This window comes from Adiantum capillus-veneris, unplaced genomic scaffold (assembly GCF_014529385.1).
Source record: "Adiantum capillus-veneris isolate H3 unplaced genomic scaffold, ASM1452938v2 Hic_scaffold_935, whole genome shotgun sequence".
Lineage (NCBI taxonomy): Eukaryota > Viridiplantae > Streptophyta > Polypodiopsida > Polypodiales > Pteridaceae > Adiantum > Adiantum capillus-veneris.
Genome location: NW_028221892.1, coordinates 16,238 through 38,487, shown reverse-complemented (window position 1 = coordinate 38,487; position 22,250 = coordinate 16,238). Strand labels below are relative to the sequence as shown.

The 22,250-nt window shown below is 39.8% G+C and overlaps 1 protein-coding gene across 1 annotated transcript; it reads right to left on the bottom strand.

Moving 5' to 3' along the window:
- Window positions 1-1,321: 1,321 nt before the first annotated feature.
- Window positions 1,322-21,676, bottom strand: LOC147416479 (uncharacterized). Its single transcript, XM_086508326.1, has 8 exons — window positions 20,851-21,676; window positions 20,578-20,718; window positions 20,385-20,495; window positions 17,593-17,655; window positions 17,305-17,376; window positions 17,125-17,204; window positions 1,768-1,856; window positions 1,322-1,647 (listed from the first exon to the last, which is right to left on the bottom strand). Exons 1-8 carry the CDS (start codon window positions 21,421-21,423, stop codon window positions 1,322-1,324), a joined length of 1,455 nt encoding a protein of 484 aa, XP_086364452.1. The 5' UTR covers window positions 21,424-21,676.
- Between the last annotated feature and the right edge of the window lie 574 nt (window positions 21,677-22,250).

Genomic DNA, 22,250 nt, shown 5'->3' with positions numbered 1-22,250 from the left:
AGACACATTTCCACCGTATCAATAAAAGTCACGAAGTATAGGTAATTTCCTGAGGATGGAGTTTGCATAGGCCCACAAACATCACTATGCACAAGTTGCAACCTGCATGCAACTCTTACTAGACCATCCTTTTGAAACTTTGAACATTGCATATTACCCAAAATAAAGCCTTCACACAAACATGCTTAGAAGGTGCTTCAAGAGGTGGCAAAGAAGCCACCATATCAGATTTTTACAAATGTAGCAAACTGGAAAAATTCAGATGCCCAAAATATGCATGCCTATGAGTGTGCAAATGCGGTACATGTGTAGAGAGCAAGAAGGAGAGATAGAGAGAACAAAGGATGTGGGTGGAGCAGCTCAACACAATTTTTGCGAGAGAGCCAGTGGGCATAGGTTGAGACAAGTTTAGTCCCTTACCTATCATACATACTACTAGGTCCTATGGTAGTACCACTTATGCGACACATTCGCCTTTAAGTGGGGGATTGTTGGGGTAAAGACAATGTGCCTCTTACCCCGGATGAACATGCAAGAGACGTCCAATCGCCTACTACTTGTACACACCTTATTCTTTACTAGTAAGAAGAATAAGGGGCTCTCTTACACACATTATGTTGAGCTGCTCCACCCTCATCCTATGTTTTATCTCTCTTCTTCTTGCTCTTTGCACATGCATGCATTCGTGCACTCACAATTGGTATCAGAACGCGAATGCGATGTGTGTGCAAAAAGAAAGAAGGAGAGAGAAATGAGTGCATGAATGCCATGCGTGTGCAGAGAGCGAGAAGGAGAGAGAACACATGATGTGGATGGAGTGGTACTACTATAGGACCTAGTAGTATATACAGTATGTAAGGGATCTCATTTCAACCTATGCCCACTAGCTCTCTCGAAGCCAATGCAGGCTGTCGTGTAGGCTCTAGCGGTGTGCAAAAGCATATATCCCTACTAGAATCAATATGCATACCCTACAAGTATCTTGTAATGACCTGCACCGCTCCATGATGCATCATGCTAGTGTCAATCATCAAACGACTGACAACCCCAACTGCAAATGCTCCCACTATAATTACTATATTGGGTCTCAACACTAAGAGGTCATATATGAGAGTCTCAAAGGCGGATGAAAAATGCGTAATCTCTACCAGCATATCCATGCCAATCATGTCAATGCCATGTGCATTGACCTTTGCCAATCTATCTGCAATATGTATCTCAACCCTCAGTGCATCACCACGAGAAATAGTCACATATGGACGCTTCAATCCCATGACTCTAGGGTAGTTTTCACTCCCTCATTGTCCATACGGATTGCATCTTATTGTCCTGGAATCACCATATCAACCTCTAATATGAGCATGTCAAAGAACTCCATGTCACTCATCTCGGTGGTAGTAGGAATCTTTGTCCTAAGAGGATCAATCCGCTCTGTCTCTCTAGAGCATGTCCTAGACATATTGTGCATAACACTCTGAAGCTCATCCGCAAAAGTATATGTCTGCAAAGTCACTAAGACTTCACTGTCTGGTACATGTGACTTGCTGCTCTGCTCCCTCAAAGCCTCAAAATTTGTCACCACCACTGGTGAGTGCTCTAGTCGTGCACTCACACAGCTGTCCTGCTCTACATGTCTATCCTTAGACCCTGCACACAAAAACAACAAAGTGTCACACACTGCTCATTAGTAAAGTGTACTCACCTAGATTGCGAACATTTGTATGGAAACAGACACAAAGAGACTATGGCATCTTTGACACCAAGAACCTAGAGAAGAGTCAAATGAGCACCATGATGGCCCCACGCTATCACAAGTGGGCACATATTGAACACCATGGAGCACAAGCATACTCCCACTGGAAAAATGAAAATGAATGTCACCCACACCATGAACACCATCATGTTTCAGAGCAGAAAACGTGCTAAACCATTCCCTACAAGGAGTAACATGGCATAAAGCTTTATTGTCCAGCTACCAATCGTGAGACAAAGTCCATGCATGCCTAGGTGAACCTGTAGAAATAGGAGTGCCTACCATAGTCGTACTTTGAGTAATATCTAATGGAATCTTATGTTGTCTCCAACGCCTAAAATAACGTCTGCTCTTGTGTCCTGGCCTGCCACAATGCCAGCAAGCCGCATGTCTACGCCTTTGAGGTCTACATAATACACCAACCTGTGTATCCAATGACAAACTGTCACTACAAGATGCCATAATTGAGCACAAAATGAATCTACATATCAGCCCAAACAAAGTGTAAATGGAATGTCCACAAGAGTATAACCGCTCAACACGATGCAAAACAAAACTAGCTGATCAAACACCATCCGTATAGGCACAAGCCAAATCTTTGCTAAAATAGAGCTCTACCGCCTGTAATAAAACGCATAAAACCTGGTGAAAAACCAAGAGAGTCTCCTCTACAATTGAAGTAAAATCTCAATGCAAATCTCAACCATAAAATTGAATCCAAGATGCCAAAGTGGGAGAAGCTCTTGATCACTAAAAGCTGACAAAAATCTATCAACAAAAGTTATGGCAAAGTGGGAGTAAACCTCGACCACTACAGTCTCCAAAAGAGGACTCAAAACCATAAACCAAAACACTACTCAATGCCAATGAGTAGAAATGCTAAAATGGCTCCACAATTCCACATAAAATGGCAATCCGCACTCATCATACATCCACGGAGTGACCGTGCATGAACAAGCACCAAAAGAGTTTCAATCCAAAAACTTGATCAATGCAAAACCAATACTCTCAAGGCTCAAGAGAGCTCACCGACACTCAAAAGCACTTGCCAAAATGCATGTATAATGGGCATCAACCACGCACCATAACCATCTGCAAATCCATTTGCGAAGATCATAAACCAAAGCACAAAAATCACTGTCAACGTATCCTATGAAAACTTGTGAAAGAAGCTTCACCTCTGTGCTCAAAAACCGTGTCTCTCAAGAGATCGTTTCAATGGTTTGTGAACGCCTCCGTGCTTTGTTGCCCAAATCTACCAAAAACCTTCAAACCACAAGCTTTGCACAAGCTGAAATTTCATCTTAAACTCATAATGTATGCACTCAACTTTGAGCACTTGCCGTGCTTCCAAAAAATGCATTAATCTCTACACATGCTAAAATTGCATCTTAAACTCATAATTTATGTACTCAACTTTGAGCACTTGCCGTGCTTCCAAAAAATGCATTAATCTTGCACACTATTTGAAAACAAAAAACTTAAGATTTTTGTATAGAGTCAGTCTGAGCTGAATATCAACAAAACGGTGAGGATTTTGTAGAAAGTGTCTTCTGCAAAGTGGTAGATCACATTGCAACGAAGGGATTTAGCGGGTAGAATATTCAAATCTGCATTCTACAAGAATAAAAAGGGATTTAAAAACAATGCTTCTACTCACACAACTTTTAGGGCAACACCTTCACTTACACACAATTTTCCATACTCTTTTCTGAGCTTCCATAAGAGTATACATCACTCGCAGGCTGAGCTCGCAAGCTGCCATTGCATTCTCACAAAGCTTCTTGATCTCTCCACCATTGAGAGAAAACAAGCTATCACCTTGAAGCTCTCAAAGCCCTTGTCCTCCTTGTCATAGCCAAGCCGTAGCTCTGATACCAATTGTGAGTGCACGAATGCTGTGCGTGTGTAAAGAGAGAGAGAGAGAGAGAGAGAGAGAGAGAGAGAGAGAGAGAGAGAGAGAGAGAGAGAGAGAGAACATATTTGAGGCTAGAAAAAATCCACAAAAACTTTTAAAATTTGTCTTCTTTTGTTGCCACTTAAGGGGCTCATTAATTTTGGCCCCAAAATTTGATGCACATTCTGTAACCCATCCATAATCAAATACCTTTCATGACCCGCTACTTGGTTTAGGATTTCATCCTATAATGGTAAAGAGTAGTGATCCCACTTCGTAGTAGCATTGAACAGATTGTAGTTGATGCACTCTCTCTACTTCCCATTCTTCTTTGGAGTGATGACCACAAGTGAAACCCACTCGGACTCGTTCATATGATAGATGATACCTGCATCCAAAATCTTATTGATCCTCTTAGTTGTCCCCTCTTCATTACAGTTAATAGCAATTCTTGCATTTTCTCGAACAAATCCCGGACTGTATGCTCCCAATGCTGTGGAATAGCTCCCATACCTTGATTCCCATGATTCTCATCCTAGACAACATCTTAAGGACTCTGTGGTTGAGTAGAACCACCACCTTGTAGCCCAACATGCCTTGCTTAATTTTCTTCTTAATCTTCCTAGTCTTAGTTCGTACAATCACCTCTGCACCCTTGTAGTTTTTTGGGCTTTCAAAGTCAACCTTTTCTCGCACTTTGGGATGCAAGAATTCCATGAACTTATCCACCTTGAAGTACTCACCATTAGCCAACTGCATAGTTGCCGATAATTGTGCCCAACATGCTTTAACAAAATCAAAAAATAGATTGAAATCCTCACTTACATCTTGTTTAAGAGCCTTAAGCTTCACATTCACCTCAATTGGGACGCCTTCTTATGGAAAACATGAAAAAAGTATGCCGTACAACCGACCACGCATGCCTTGATCTTGCCTTCCAAAGCTTCACACCACACCTTCGCTTTACCGTGCATCACCAATGGAAAAGTTTGCATCTTCTTATCCTCATTAGGCATACACAATGATAGCATGTACAACTCACAATCTGCAATTTACTTGTGTGAATTCTCTTCATCAGTGAAAATTGGTCCATAGCTTCACTTCGGCATGCTTACCAATGCAAAAAACTATGCTTCTTGTCAATCTATTGTGCTCCTCCATGGGGGCACCAGAAGATGGAGAGGGGGAATGGGGAACACACATGAAACAAAACACAATGGCCTCTCTATAGATCAGGGTATTCAAAACACCCCTATCCTATAAAAGAAACTCCTTTAAAACTTACAACTTACACTAACAGAACCACGTCTACACATTCACCGCTTTACACATTCACCGCTGCTTTGGGGAGACACACACATCCACACTGACAACATTGAAAAACACAACAAGAGCAAGAGAAGGAGAAAGGGCGAAGGGAAAAATGATATCAAATGGGTGACAATGGGCTTGATATCTCTTCAAAAGAACATTTACAACATTTCCAATGACAAAGCTATGACTAGTTTCAAGAAAAAAACCCTCATGGGCTTGACAAGCACACATCTCTATCTAAAAACCCGCATGCATGCTTTAATGGATCCCAAAAAGCCCAAAAATGATTAGAAAACCCCATGTTGTGGAGGTGCTATTACACTTTTAGCATTTGCTCTTCCATTGGTCCACTTGGTGGCTCTTTGGCGGCCCAATTTGGCATCTTTTAGAGAGGCCAGTTCCTTTCAACTTCACAAATTTCCCTTTCTCCCTTTTTAGAGCCAGGAGCACTAGCAATATCGCTAGTGCCCCTTGTGATTCACAAGGTTCCATTCCCCCCCCCCCCCCCCTCTCTCTCTCTCTCTCTCTCTCTCTCTCTCTCACTCTCTCAAGAACTTCCTCCTTGAACTCTCTCTCCCTCACCCAAGCACTAGCGAGATTGCTAGTTTGGGGGGGGGGGGGGGGGGGGGGGGGGGGGGGGGGGGAGTGTTTTGCTTTCAATTCTAAAAGGGGGCTCCTTGGGGACCCGTCAAGTGAGAATAGCCTGTAAAGGTGCCACACTGCCACATCATTGTTGCCAAAATGGTCGACCAATGCTAGGAGCACTCACCATCAACCAACACCGCTACCGTGCACTCAAAAACCACCCAACACCGCCATGAGTGTCGCACAGGGCCGCAAGCATGGGGGAGGGGGGAGGGGGGGGGAGAGCTCCACGAGAGCCTCTTTCTTTCGATTTTCTTGATGATGATAGGGTCTTGCCCCAAGATTTTTAACATGCATCCAAGGATATCCCCATCACATATGGGCCTATTCACTGCCACGTGGCCGCACACGGTGGAAGCAACCCTTTGGGGTTAGAAAAATTTCGCAATAACTTTAAAAAATTGTCTTCTTCTTTGCCAATTGAGTGGCTCACGGTTTTTGGCCCCAAAATCCAATGCACATGCTATAAGATTCCATCGATAGCCCACCACTGTCCCCTCCACCATTCAACGTCTCTGTGGCCTTGAACAACGCATTCAAAAAATGTGAAAAACCATCCAACTCTCCACTGTTTCCACCATCCACAAACTTCAATCAGCCATAACTCTATACTTACAACTTAGATGGACAACCCATCAATTCTAGCTAGCTCCACACACTGCATACTTCTCTTGAGAACTTTGGTAAGCCCAAAAAAGTTCCAGATGGCATGCCTACTGAGGCAATTAAACTGGCACTGACCTAGCCCTTGAAAAAACTTCAACTGGCCATATCTCAAGCATCTAGACTCCAATTTTCAATCTCAAAAGATACACATGCTCCATAAACTAAACACTCCAAATATATACACTCACCTTTTCTCTGACCACCCATCTGCACCTATCCATCCCGTAGGAGATCTGCAAGGCACTCCACATTCAAATTCCAATAACGTCCACCCTATAGCTCTGATTGAGGAGTAGTCTTAACCGGTTTGTAGAGCAACTTGAGCACTACATCTTACCACATGACTCCACCACTTTGAACACCTTGATGTACCAACCTATTTAGCCGATCATGGAGCCTTTATGGCCTAAAAATAAACCTCAAGCATACATTCCAACAACCACTTGCCTACCTAGGACCTCCACACCTACTTTAGCACTCTATCATGCACTTGTAAACATACATAGCATTGTCTGTGCCTGATCCTAACTTTGACCATGTTTGATTGTACCAACGTGTATAAATTCCTACAATATGGGTGTATACCAAAGGACAGGTGACAATCGAGTAAGAAATCTCTCATTCTTAGAAGTCTAAATTTCACTATCATAATAGGATCTTTGTATCAACTAGGTGTAAAAAGGCTCTCATTCAAAGAAGTCTGAACTAGAATCTTACTAAGTATTGATGGAGTTTTGAGAAGGTGTATACAAATGCAAGGCAAGATGCAAGTAATTACTAAAGCACACACTAGAAGTTTGAGTGGACACTTCTCTACTACAAGAAAATTCTTCAAGTTGGTTCATGGTGGTAGAGTATGATATCAAATGTTTGAGATTTTTGGAACACATGTGACATTTGTGAGAGAATGTGCAAGCCAACATCACTAGACATGACTTTGGAACAAAAAACAACCTATAAATTTGTAGCTGAGGCCATCAATCTGAAAACTATCAACCCTATGTATGTGTCTAAGGAGCTGTTCACCATGCTTCTTGTGATAGCTTTGGACAATAAGTGTCGAATTAACCTAAGAAAACTATTTTATGCTCTAGTGTGGTGTTTAGAGAGCCAAGGTAAAATCCCAACACCTGTTTAAATCCTCGTATGTTTGGCAAGTTTTCTACTAGATGACTTGCAAGCCAGGGAATCCCAAACTTCTGGCACCAAAGCCCAATAGAACATGAGATCAAACATTGGATCTAGCCAAATTAGAAGGGCAAGAAGACATGTAACATGAACAAAGAGTGGACTAGGCAAGGAGATTTTTAAAATACCACAAAGAAAAAAAAACTATGAAAAGAATATTGAGAGTAGCTCATCGCGAAAGCAAATAATCCAGAGAAAAGAAGGCACAATGAACCATTAAACAGGTAGGAGGGAAACTAGAGTGGACGGCCATAGTACCACTATCATGATACCCCAAAGACAACCATCGATGTACGCCAAGAAATAAATGAATCTAAGAAGACACAAAATTGAAAACTACCACATTGAAACAAAAGTCCACAATCGCCACTACAACAACAATTCAAAGATTACCTTACAGACTTGAGGCCTTACAAAAGCAACACCTAGTGGGATATATTTAGAATTTTTCACTTCCAATGCCTGTTACCATATACATGTGGTAGTGATGTGTGTGAACACACTAGGACCGCCGGGGCATTTTTTCCCTCTTTAGGATGTTTTTTCCCCCGTGCATTGTATATATGCCCATCACTTTAGGGCCATCTATCTTTCCATTGCACACTAAGTAAAACACTCTCTATTGTGTGCCTTGAGCTTCCTTCATCTTCTCCAAGCTGTGTGTGTTTCTCTGCAACCCTAATTCCAACAAAGCACAGGTTGTTCCCACTTCATTTCTCCTATTTTTGGGCAGTTTTCACATCAGGTGTAGCATTTACTATGGCTGACAACAACAACACAGATGTGTTCAAGATGTTTGCTGCTGAGGACAGTTTTGATGGGGACAACTACCCTATGTGGGCTTATATGATGCAACATGTTCTTGTGTCAAAGGGTGTCTGGAACATTGTGCAGGGCATTGATGTACGTCCTGGTTCTGAGGATGTAGGCGATGTTGAGGATGTTGCAGGTCTTGTTGCAAGGATTGCAGCTGTTAGAGTTGTTTTGCCTACGGCAAAACAAGATCATGGAATGTTAAGGATGCGCAGGATCATGCATTGATTGCGTTGTATGTGAAGCACACCATTGTTCCTCACATCCGTTCAACAAAATCTACAAAACAGGCTTGGGATATTCTGGTTGGTCTTTATGCAAGTTGTAATGAGGCTAAAATTGCTTTGTTGTGTAAAGAGCTAGAGTCGAATATTATGCATGAGGAAGATGATATGGACACTTTCCTTGCTAGTTTCAAGGATATCAATGAGCAACTTATTTCTGCAGGTGAAGTCATTTTAGACAGTTCCCTTGTGCAAACCGTTCTTGATGCCTTACCAGATTCCTACCAGACTTTTGCTAGTACTTGGAGACTGATGACCCAAGGAAATCCTGAAGCTGTCAAGTTTGATGCATTATGCACATTGCTGTTGCAAGAGTCACTTTCTAGAAAAAACAGGACTAGGCAGCGTGCAGTTGAACAGGCTTTTATTGCTTCTCAAAGAAAGGGTGGTAACAGTAATGCAGTCACTTCTTATGGTTCTTCTGCGAGTGGCAAAAATTCTGTTCCTAATTCTTCTGCCGGCAGCACTTTGTCTGGAAATTCTAGTGATAAGGGCAAAAAGAAGATGCGTTGCCATTATTGTAAATCCAATGATCACTAGATCAAGTTGTGTCCTAAGTTGAAGGCCAAAGAGGCTAAGAAGAAAGAGGGTGGTTCCACTACAAATGCTGGTTCTAATACAAATGCATCCATTGTTGAGTCTTCTGTGAAAGGAGACTGTGTTGCTGATGTTGATGCAGAATGGGCTTTTAGCGCAGAGTGCACTTACAATCCTGCTTTCCATGATGCATGCTTGTCAATTGCTGCAGATTCACATGTGTGGTATTTCGACAGTGGTGCTACAAAGCACATTACCTCACATCGTGAATTGTTTACCTCTCTCGAGTCTGTCCCTCATGGGAATTTAGTCACTTGTGCCAACAACGCCTCTTATCCAGTTCAGGGAGTTGGAAAGATTGTGCTTACTGCTGCTAATGGCAGTTCTTTCACACTTGTTGATGCACTTTATGTATCTGAGATCAAGAAGAATTTCTTGTCTGTATCCAGACTTGCTAGACTTGCACTTGTAGTCAAATTTGTGGATGACAAATGTACAGTTCATGATCTCAGTTTTGGTGATGAAATTGTTGCATCCATGCTTTTGTGCCGTGGGCTATATAAGCTCACTTTGTATGACAAGTGTGGACAAAATTTTGCAAATGCTGTTGCAGATTCAAGGGCTATTTCAGATGCAAAACTTTGGCATGCACGTTTTGGTCATCTGAATTTTGCCAGTTTGCTGCGTTTACAGAAATCTGATATGGTTGCTTCTTTGCCACCTCTTGAAGCACCTGTCAAACATGTTTGTGAAGGCTGTATTTTGGGTAAGATGCAGCGTTCTAAATTTCCAAAGGATGGTTTAGTTAGGGACACATGCAGGTTGCAGATTGTGCATAGTGATGTTTGTGGGCCCATGCAAACTCCGTCCTTGGGCAATTACCTGTACTTTGTGACTTTCATTGATGATTACTCCAAGCATGCATGGGTATTTCCGCTTAAAGCGAAGTCTGAAGTTTTTATGTGCTTCAAACAATTTCTGGCTATGGTGGCTGAAAATGTCTCGGAATGTACTATAGGCACCCTCCGTTCCGATCGAGGGGGGGAGTATATGTCTCATGAATTTACATCAATCAGACATTGTTACTTCTTTCTTGAATGGTGACATATTTGAGGAAGTAATGTCATAGAATCTAATATCTAACCAACCCAAATGATTTTCTCATATTAAATTGATGACTTAATGTGGGAGAATAAACGGGAACAAGTGTTAAGATATAGATATGTGCTTATAGATCTATCTCAACACGGGGCGAATAGTAAAGGGGCCCAAATGGGAGATGGTCTATCAAGAGCAAGGCTAACCAATGGAGCATAAGACCTTAGGGTTAGCTTCATTGAAGACCTCCAATAATGTGTGAAAAAGTCCTTTGACCTTAGGTAAGGTAGGGCTGAGCTTGAGGTGGGAACCCGGCCCAAGCTCGAGGTGCTTGACCTGCTTGAGGTGCTTGTCTTGCTTGAGGTGTTTTTCCTGCTTGAGGTGCTTGATTAAGGTGCTTGAGGTGCTTGACTTACTCCATGCTTGAGGTGCTTGACTTGACGCTTGATTAAGGTGCTTGAGGTGCCTTGACATGCTTGCCTGAGATGCTTGTGGGAATACCCCCTAGTCCAAGTGCTTTGTCATGCTTGATGACTAAGGTGCTTGAGCTCCTAAAGTCAAAAATATCCCTACAAGGAGGGGGGCGAGCCTACAAGGGGGGGGTATGAGAGATAACACACACACACACACACAAGGGAAGCCCCAGCTTGAAGAGGTAGCAAGGACACTTGTCAAGTTCCTCCTCATGTTGCCCTCATGGTGTGCCTGAAGCCTATTGGTTGGCCACCCAAGGGGTCCAATGATAATTTAGGATATTTAATTAATTGATTTTGCATTTATCAAGTCCTCTCTCTCAAAGGGGAAAGGGGGACACTTGTCCCAAGGCTACCCCTGTTGCTTGTAATGGCTCCTGCTTGTGATTGGCTAGGCCTGGAGGGGTCCAATGAGCTTCAAGCATGAGCTACAAGGGGGGGTCGACCCAAGCAATCTAGGGGGGTGCTTAGGGGGTATACTCACCCACACACACTCTCATTGTGTGCTATGCAAAGTGCAAGAGCTCCCTCTCCAAGCAAGTAGAGGTTGAGAGCCTACACCAACACTCTTGGCTATGGAGTTCAAATCCAACCAAGAGCCATGCTTCAATGCTTGAGCTTGTCATCTCCTTCTTCTTCATTACTATGCTATTATGTATGCTAGCTCAAGAGTTATGATAAGTGAGGAACTAGCTCTTTCTCGTATGAAATGTTTCTTCTTCCTCTTCCCTACCCTCATTCCCTGCTAGCTCTCTCCACCTTCGAAGGTGTTTGAGGTCTTGGGACTGAGGCTTGGTATAGTCAAAGCTTTCTTCAAGTTTAGGTTATGCTATGATGGTGATGCATGAAGCTTTCCATCTTCATTGCTTCACCTAGGTCACAAGGAACACAAAGAATGTATTGTAACAAGTCTCTCTTTATGGGAGAAATCATAATACAAATGCCTATTGGAGGGGGGACTAGCTCCACATAAATCCGGTCCTCAACTGTTGTCATGTTCTCTAAATTCTCTCTCTTGCAAAAGTATTGTCTATGCCAAGTTAACTAATTTCTATGATTATGTTGCTATCTTCAATTATGTCTACCCGCTATGCTCACAAAATCATTTCTTGAAAGTATTCTCATTAAATTCCGCTACTCTCAAATTGAATAGGCAAATTTCATTACAAAGTTTATGTAACGTAGCCTTGCGGTTTTGTCATAAAAGGACAAGAGGACAAAGTGTGCAGATGTAAGAAAGCTTTGTATGGGTTGAAGCAATCTCCTCGTGCTTGGTATGAGAAAGCTGACACTCATTTGGTTAAATGAGGCTTTCGTAACAGTCCAAAAGAAAGCACATTGTATGTAAAGCGTGAGGGTGATGTACTTCTCATTGTGGTTCTTTATGTTGATGATTTTCTGATCACTGGACCAAATGAGAGACATATTGCTGAATTTAAGGCTGATTTGAATGCTACTTTCAAGATGAAAGATTTGGGGCTGTTGCATCATTACTTGGGTATACAGTTTAAGCAGTGTGATGGTGGTATTGCCTTGTGTCTGAAAATTTACATAGATACATTGCTATGTAAGGTTGGACTTGAGGAATGCAAACCTATTGCCACTACCATGGAAATAGGTTTGAAGTTGAGTCTACATGATGCTGGTGATCTTGCTGATGTCACTCTTTTTCAAACTGTTGTTGGCTACCTCATTTATGTATGCAACACGAGGCCGGATATTCAGTTTGCAGTCTCACAGGTCAACAGATTTATGCATAGCCCAGGGTCTAAGCATTGGCAGGCTGTCGAGAGGATTTTCCGCTACCTTAGTGGCACTTTACATCTTGGCTTGTTTTATCCCAAGGGGGGATCATTGCCGCCAGACTTACATGCTTTTTCGGACTCAGATTGGTCTAGTTGTTTTGACACGCGAGTGTCCACAAGTGGTTTTTGTTTCATGCTTGGCAGTTCATGTATATCATGGCAAGAAGCAACCTACTATGTCCACTCCGAGTTGTGAGGCTCAGTACAGGGCAGTCTTCACAGCTACGATTGAGTGTGTATGGCTTAGACGCCTTATGGCTGATTTGGGTGTTGGATAGGACACTGCCAACACTATCTACAATAACAGTCAGAGCGCATTCGCAGTTGCGACGAAACCAGTTTTTCATGCTCGCACAAAGCACATTGAGGTGCATTACCATTATGTCAGGGAGAGGCTCTCAGCAGGAGAGATCAGCTTGGCTTATGTGCCAACACAGGACAACCTTGCAGATCTTTTCACAAAGGCATTGTATCATGAGAAGCTTGAAGCTTTCTGCAAAGCTTTGGGCTTACTCCCCTTTGTGGACTGATCCTGTCCTCAGGGCATGGAACTTCCCTTTACTCATGTGCCAGCTCTCATTCACCGCATCACTCCAGGGGGGATTCGTTACCATATCCATGTGGTAGTGATGTGTGTGAACACACTAGGACCGCCAAGGAATTTTTTTCCTCTTTAAGAGGTTTTCCCCCCATGCATTGTATATACACCCATCACTCTAGGGCCATCTATCTTTCCATTGCACACTAAGTAAAACACTCTCTATTGTGTGCCTTGAGCTTCCTTCGTCTTCTCCAAGATGTGTGTGTTTCTCTGCAACCCTAATTCCAACAATGCCTTTATCCCATCATGCTTAGCTCATAGCTCAAGTTCCATCAAGTTTCAACTCATCAATACCACACACCAACTACAAATACCATATAATTCCCATGTAGTCAAATATGAAAGTAAGAGCATAAATGTGGATACCATTACCAATGGATGCATAGCCACAATCCAAACAGGATGGAATAAAATTGTCAATCCAGTGGGCCAAATGATTGGAAGCGTAGGCTAGCAAGGTGACTTTTGACATCGGCAACTCAGACAATGGTTGGACTCAAGACACTCAAAATTTAGAACTATAGTGGAATTTTGAATTAATCACACATGACAAGGTTTTGATAGTGAGCAAGTACTTAACAGAAAATAGTGAAAGCCATCAAAGGACTGGAGTAGCAAACTAAAGAACTGGAAAATTTTTAATCCAATGAGAAGGTTGAGAAATGGAACCTAGGGAATGATCTGAAAAAATAATAGTCTATGTTAGACAAGAAGCAACCAATTGTTGATAGTTTAAAGGAGGCCCACAATGTAATGAAGTAGTCCATTTTGGATAATTATATGCACTAGTCTCTGGTAGATATCACAAACTTGGAAGGAAATCTATCCCTCAACCAGACAGACCTACAAGATCCGATTGTAAACATGAAAGAGGACCTGGAAGATAACGCGACCAAATAAACAAGTGCTTTAGAAAATCAAGCAACAATGGAGCATCTCCAATTAAGCCAAGATGAAGACAAAGAGGACGATGATCTGAGTCAGCATTAGATGGTCTTTACTTGGAGGAACAAGGGGAACATTTTCATAATCCTAACTATACAATTCTCACTTATAATGTAGTGAATACAATTCCAACTTCAGTATATCATAGTACTTTCTACATGAATTGTTGTTCCTATAGATAAAGTATAGCTTGTGTAAGATCAAGCTGGTGAATTAGATTTAACTCCGAAAGGCAGTTCTCAAACTAACGTATATTGAACTCCTAGCTAAGAAGACCAAGGTTTTCAATCCATGTCATTAGTTTAGATGTATTGTTTATATTCACTTATCCATACTTTTAGTGTTTGGTTAACAGGTCAAGGAATTGACTAGATTAATAGAGGTAGGGATTTTGGTGATGCACCTTTACCTTTTTTGTTTTCTAATGCCCTTTTTCCTTGAGGTAAGTATATGATACTTTTCCTCATCATAATAAGTATTCAATTTAATTTTATTTCATTTTTAAATATGCTTTGAATGAACATTCACCCACTTATCTCTTTAGGTAGATGACAAAGTCATGTTTGAGGAAAGGATTCTAGGGGTTAGTGTACGTAGTACCTCCTCTGTCAAGCTTCCCTTTTCATATGTTAACAACTACAGGCATTAAATTTATTTTAATTGATTTTCTATCAAAGATTATAAGGCTACAAGGTTAGCGATCGTTTTTTTGAATTGCCACATGTTGCTCTTACTTTATATAAGGCTGCAAAATCTGGGCTTCCAAATCAAGGAGATTGATGTAGCCAATTTGGAGCAAGGTTTACGATGAATGCCACCTTCACATAGTGAACATCACTATGGGAGACATATTCCACAGGTGAAGAATATGAGTCTCTAGGAGGATTGACACATGCACCTTCTTTCCTAATAATGTAGTGGGATGGAGTCTCTAAGAGTTGATCAAGTCTCACAGACCATTTCAAGCATTTGATATAAGGAAAAATTTTAGTGGGGCCAAAATTTTTTAGGTGTATCAATGCATGTTTCAAAATGCTTGCCATAAACCATCCATAATCCAAAATTCAATCATAAATCATAATCCGTTTCCCATGACATGGGTGAGGACTCCACCCCTCTTTATGTGATACATAACCATTTTGCAAACCACTTTAGCCACCAATGGTTGCAAAAAATTTGATAGGACAAACATACCAAAAAAATAATCCAAGAGCCACACTAGCTAACACAACAAAAAAAACATAAGCGTATCGATAATTACAAGGAAAATCTCAGTCCTTGATCATAATCCATAATGATCAATGAACCCAAGTGCCACACTTGGATTTTTAATTGCACTCATTGTTGGCAAACTCATCCAATACACATGGTCCTTAGAAACAAATTTTTTTAATGTATAAAAAAAATCCGACTAGCAAGTAAACATAATCTCAAATCACCAACTTAAAATATTTGAACTACATGTTAACAACATACCACAATTGTACATCTTCCTCCTTCTACATAGAGCTAGTTTTTTTTAACTTAAAAGGATGAAAAACAGTACACATACGCACATGAGACATCCACACATTCTCTCTGAGATTCCATGCACATTATAACCTCATTACATAACTATAATCATGACACAAAACAGTCCCATCACTTTTTTGGCCAACCATATGCACATTATAACCTCATTTACATAACCATAATAATGACACAAAACAACCCCATGATCGCTTTGGCCAGTCATATACCCTAATTTCATCCTTATGGATAAAACAACTTTTAAAAATTTTTTTGGATGCATGCACCGTATACACAAGAGATAGTGTTTGACCCATGTCAATGCATCAAGCTCAACCCTGTAACAGAGGTTATCATCATAGCACATCAGTCCATTGATATGAAACTCATGCTAACACTATGGTGAAAAAAGAAGCCTGTATATGCAAAGTTAACCACACATTCAAGTTAGAAAAGCATACATCTTCACATAAGGTCAAATTGGTGGAAACAACTCACCGAAACTAATCATAAAGCATACACAAGAACTTCATGACACTTTTCTATTTGGAAAAGAGACCTATTTTCCTCTAAGGATTTCTACTTTGAAATGTAAATTTAGATAGGTATTTCTCTTTTCAATATGAGAAAAGGACGTTTTAATTTCCATGTTGGAATATAAGAGCATATTTTCCATGATGTAAATATTTCTAGGAATATTTACCATAAAGAAATCAAGACTTTTCCATGTAGGTTTTAGTTATCACATCATGGAAATTCAAATTTCTTTATATGGGAAATTTCTCACGCCCAACTTAAAAACTTTTCCACATGGGTATATTAGAACTTCCACATGGAAAATTTGTTTTCCAATTTGTAAATATTGGACATGGCACAGTTAAAAATATAAATATATGTATTGGCTACAATCAGGATTGTTTTTTTGCAACCACCCGTTTCTTGAAAAAACCAAAGGTTTTATTCTTTTCTTTGCGCTTAAGTGTAATTTATAACGGGTAGCTCACATTTCACATGTAAAGAATAGGTAAAATTCATGGCAAAAAGGCTAAAGCGTCCTGGGTAGAATCCCATCTCACTCTTCCAAGATAGTAGAATATTCCTTCCAAGCTACTTGTTGACCAACACTTCTAAAAGACCACATCTACCCCTCACCTTATGGACACATGTCTCAAGGTCTCATATACCTAAATTTGTCAATATTTCTATCATATTACATTCAAATACACATGTCTTGAAATTTCGTACCCTATCTTTAAAATATTTCATATTTTTTTGTAATTATTTGTTTATAAAAATGGTTAGAGACAAATTGCATGACTACTTTGAAACAATGCTGAAAACAATTTAAGCTTACTTCCCAAGACCATTTGGAGGGTTTATCACCATGTAGATGAGCATAGATGAAGAGAACTTTTGAGGTTTCGATTCTAAAATGAATAGAATTACAAGGGCCTTTAAATAGAGGCATTAGTGGAAGCAATCCATTCTATGTAACATCTCAAAAGATGCTCTTGCTGTGATTTGCTAGTGCAACTTTTAAAATGTACTTTGTGTGTGCTCTTTAGGTCTCTTATAGTTGGCCAAAGTTGACCATACATGTCATCTACATCATCTAAGTTCAATGTATCCATTGCAATTGCCTCCATGCGATCATTGCTCAATAGCTCCACCACAACCTAAAGCATCCAAAAAAACAATAATTAGTAACTAGAACAAGGCATGTCAATTATCTTTAGCTAAGCGACATTTCTAAATACAATGTTACTTTCATCTAACCTCTTCATCAAAGCTCTCATTGAACCTTGATGGCTTTTTTATAATTCTACATGACCTGGTTACTTTAGGCATCTACACAAGAAAGGACCATTAATCAAAAGGTGGCATTAACAATGTCAACATTTTCACACATTTAAATTGTTCAAATTAACACTCACTATTGAATGGTTTTGATTACACATAGAAGGGGGGATTTGATTAGAGAGATCACCAAGTACCTACACACAATGAATTTTTTTATTGATCATTATCCACTCTAACAACATAAGAATTAACTCACAAACATACCTTCTTGCCACTTGAAGTTAGTAACTTCTTCTTCTTTTTAAGAGGCTCGGTGCTCGAGGTGTTCTATGAGAAAAAGCTCACAGATTGTTTGTCATTGTTGTAATTTTATTGAATAAACTTAAAAATAGAGTTAACACTAGAATGGTAACAGGACACTTTTATGTCCTTGGACACTTTTGTGTCGTGTAAAGTGACCATTTTGCTTGAATTATTTGAAGAGTATGAAAATGAATTTCTAGGTGCTATATATCCACAAAGTTTCCTTATGAGCTGAAAAAAACTTAGCATTTTTTTTGGAGTATCGATCTCACCATTAACCTTACTCTTGCACAACATTTTTGAACCTAAATTGTGTGAAAAAATGGGTCCTATTTTTGGCTTTTTTTCAATTTTTGGCAACTATACCACTCTAAACTTCATGTTTGTGAGGTTTAGATGGCTAGAGGTTAGGCCTTCATAGTTCTCAACATGTTTTGATGCTTGTAGGGAGAGCTAAGTGTTAAAATTGAAAGTTATGACCAATTTATAAGAATTGCATAATCCTGTTTTTTGGCCAAAATTAGCACTTTTATGATTTTTTTGGTGGCTTTCTTGATATCCAAATTCAATTTTGATTGTGTAAGTGTAATGTATAACATAAATCTAATCTTCCTTGAGTTTTGGGGGACCTAATATGCTATATAACATAGTATATGATGATGGTTGAGTTTTTTTATTGTTGAAGAATACGATACATTTTAGAGTAGCAAGTATAACTTTCTCAATATTGCTAGTTTCTTAGGCCAATTGTGTTTATTTTGTAGGTAGTAACCATATCTAATCATAGACTACAAACTTGTCTAGATATTGAGTAGTTTCTATGGGTTTCTAGAGGTCATAATGCTAAACCTAGTTTTTTCATGTTTGCTGTATTTAGCACTTTATCATTGCCCCCAAGGTTCCAATTGTAAGAGATCCATCATCCTTTTGACATGCTCCATGGCTCATTTTGAATCCAAAGGCCCAAAGGGAACTAAGAAAACATGTGTATAGTATCTGTATTGAGCGTGACTATAGAAACTTTGATGATAGGTCCGCAGAATGGCAAAAATGCAACTTTTTTGTACCTATTTTTTTTGCCAAAAAAAAATTAGTGAGGTAAAAGCAACCATATGTTTTGGTCACCAACCCATTGAAGTTAACATGGCATTTTATCTTATGTCCTACAAAAATCCCCACTCTTTATTATATGCAATCAACCGTAAGAAATTGTTGTTTTGGGCAAAATGCATTGGTCCATCAACTTTGGAGGCTTGTAGTGACCAAGGGATGAGAAAAATTACAAGTTTCTCATTTTTTCCATATGCAGTAGTTATTGAACTATAAGCTCATGAAAGGATTTTTCAAAATGAGTGGATCTACTATGGTTTTGGAATTTTTTCCCAAAACCCTGAAAGGACACTTTTATGTCCTGTTAGGTTACCATTCTAGTGTTAACTCATGGTGCCAATGGTTACCATCATTGAAGACAGGCTTGCAAACTTTTTTGTTTTCGTCTTTGGATTAATTGCATTTTCCTACAAACCACAAAAAATTAAGTAGAGTAGAGAGAAAGAGAGAGAAAGAAGATGTTGTGGTGGGTGAGACAGGTAAGAATAGAGCTTATAACTTACAAAGCTAGTTGATTCAATTTCATCGATCACTTGTTGACATGAATGATATCTTCATTTCTCTCAAAAGTCCCTAATAAGTCTCTCGAGTGAGAGGGAACCATGTTTTCCTAACAACACTTTATAATCAATTTCTACTATATGAACATGAACATTTGAATTTCAAGAGTTTGTTAGTGTGAATTTCATTTACCTAACAATAAGCCTAAGGGATCTCTTTTTTGAAAATGGGGGGGGGGGAGAGAGAGAGAGAGAGAGAGAGAGAGAGAGTCTTACATTTTTTATTAAGACACTTGTCTTGTAAATTGCTCGCATCTTCGCACATAAAATCCTCGAAAGTTACTTGATAGTCACAAGCGTATTGTATCTCATGAGCAATGGCCGGTACATTGACAATTGTGCTTTTGTTCAATGGTTGCTCTACTTCATTCGAAAATGGTGCAACATTATACTAAAAGCAATTAGATTCTATTAGATGACAAAATGGTAAGCAATACTCACTATGTTCAAAGCTAAGATTAAGAGAAAGGGTATAATCCCAAGAAAATAAAAAGAGATTATTAGCAAACTCTAATGATAAAGAATGATGATTGCCTTTTCCTATTCTATCATTACAAGAATGACATGGAATTGCACTTTACAACTTCAAGCATGTGGAACAAAGATAAAAGAAACATTTTCCTAAAAGAGAAGACAAATGATATAAAATACTAATCTTTCACACTCAATCACCCATATCTAACTTACAGTATTATCTAACAAGCCCTTGGACCTTTTGAATTCAATAAAAATTTCTAGAGTGCACAAAGAAAAATAGAGTTCATATACACACATACTATCTCACATTTATGCACAAGGTATTAAAATAGGGTAAGAAGATACCATCTAATCTACTTACAGTCAAAGCATTTTTCAAAACTATTGGATCTTGCTTATCTTTGCAAGAAGAATACTTCATTGTGCAATTTCTAAGGATTTCTTTAGTGAAGTGTTGTTCCCGCGAGTCGATGTTTGCAATATTGGCAATAGACAATTGCTTTTACCATTAACAATAGACAAGTAAGAGTCAAGGGTGGAGTCAAATATCACAACAATAAATTAAAACTTTACGTTTCTTAGAATCACAAGCTCTTTAAAACTTACTCGTTGAGCTTGACTTCTTTGAAGATCGTGAGAGCCATCCAAGCAACCTTTATTAACATAAGGGTGAAGAACTTCATAGCTTGTTGGTACTTCCCCTTGTAGCCAAGCCTCCTAAAAAACATCCATATATAATTGTTTCAAAAGGATATGTCTATATTACAAGGTTTTTAAAACTCATTTTTCAAAGAATTACCTCATCAGTATCATCAAGGGTGATGACCCCTTGGACGAGGCCCGTATAGAATGCACTTCGAGGAGTATCTTCTTTGTGCAATGTAGTTGATGCATTGCTCATAGCGCAATCTTGGGTAGACTCCATGGGAGGTATATCATCCTTGACAAAATCGTTCTAGAATGAATGAATGAGAGAGAGAGAGAGAGAGAGAGAGAGAGAGAGAGAGAGATTAGGACAAGTGAGAGATACAGAGAAAACTTACAAGATACATAACATACATATTGGTAATACCGTTTGTGGATTGGTGTGATTATGACCAAGACTTTGATCAATGTTGTTGCCTTGAGCATAGCATCTACATTTTTTTGCGTCTACCATTCCTTTGCCACACTTTCTAATGTAGCTTCGATGTTCCAAGACCTTCATGTACACATCTTCAATTCGCCATGGCAATTCTCCAAGTTTTCCAAAGTGGAGAGGTGGAATGTGCTCCATATTTTCTTTGATAAAATCGAGAATTTGATCTGATTTTTCACGGCTATTGCGGAGATTGATGAATGAAAAATCCTCTTTGTCTTGCCTGCAAAAACCCATGTCAAACAACTCTCTAATTTTTACCATGCCCTTGTTAAAAGATTCCCATGCTTCTCGATAATGTTTCACAAGGAAGGCTTTCCCAACGGTGGCATACATATCTTTTACCTTCGTAGGATAGAAAATCCTATCATACGTTATTGGGCGCGCATCATTTTTAGGGATTCCTACATTACTTGTGATAAAGTCACTAACTACATCGGGTAAAGTAGGTTTGACATGAGATTCGGTGTTGTATTCTAGGGCTTTGCTTTGTGAGGTTAAGCTCATATTCTCGGAAGAATGAAAAAAGGGATGATGTTTGACTCTTAGGAACAAATATGTGTCCACCCTCTAGTACCCTTTTAGACCAACCCACCAGAGCATGTCTATGGGCAACACTCTTTATGCCTATCTCACTCCAACCTTCACTAGTCATATACAAGCAAAGTTTTCCATTAATGCCACTGGAAAAAATAGCCTCAGAATATTCACGTGTACCACAAAACCTTTGCACAAAATTAACCACTGATAGAGTGTCCCATGATATCACCTTGGAGTTAGTGTCAAAGCTCACATCTTCAAAGCTACGAGCCAAATTGAAAAGATTAAAGAAAGAACACTAAATAAAGCTTGATTTTTTGCTAAAGAGAAAAGTATACTCTTGAATTCAGAACGCTTAGCATTGTACGTACCCTTCGGCAGCCATATCTGTCCTCGAAAATGCAGTTTATGGAGCTCGTGAAATAGCCCCTGTGAGCACCTGAGCTTGTCTTCTTGTTGCACGTATGACCCTGTTCAGAGTTTCAAATGGAGATGAGCCGTTTATATAGGAGCTCGGAGACGACCTACCTGTGATAACAGCTTCTGCAGCGCACCCTTAAGGGCTCCTTACTGACTGGCCTTGATTACAGCTTTTGTAGCGCACCCTTAAGGGCTCCGTACTGACTGGCCTTGATTATAGCTGCTGCATCGCACCCTTAAGGGCTCCGTACTGAGCTCGTCTCTAATGTCCCTCGCTCTCTCTGAGCCCGGCCTTGAGAGCCTTTTGTTGAGCTTGTTAGATGGCTTCCCCCCCTTTCAACTGCAGCTCGTATCCTCTCTTTGGCTGTCAATCA

Excerpts from the sequence above, each read along its gene's own strand:
- LOC147416479 (XM_086508326.1), bottom strand. The coding sequence starts at position 21,423 with ATGAGCTTAACCTCACAAAGCAAAGCCCTAGAATACAACACCGAATCT. Across the intron at positions 1,857-17,124 it reads TTAGATGATGTAGATGACAT|TGGGAGTATGCTTGTGCTCC; the intron begins GTATGGTCAACT and ends TCATTTTTCCAG. Across the intron at positions 1,648-1,767 it reads CTCATTTGACTCTTCTCTAG|GGTCTAAGGATAGACATGTA; the intron begins GTTCTTGGTGTC and ends TTTTGTGTGCAG.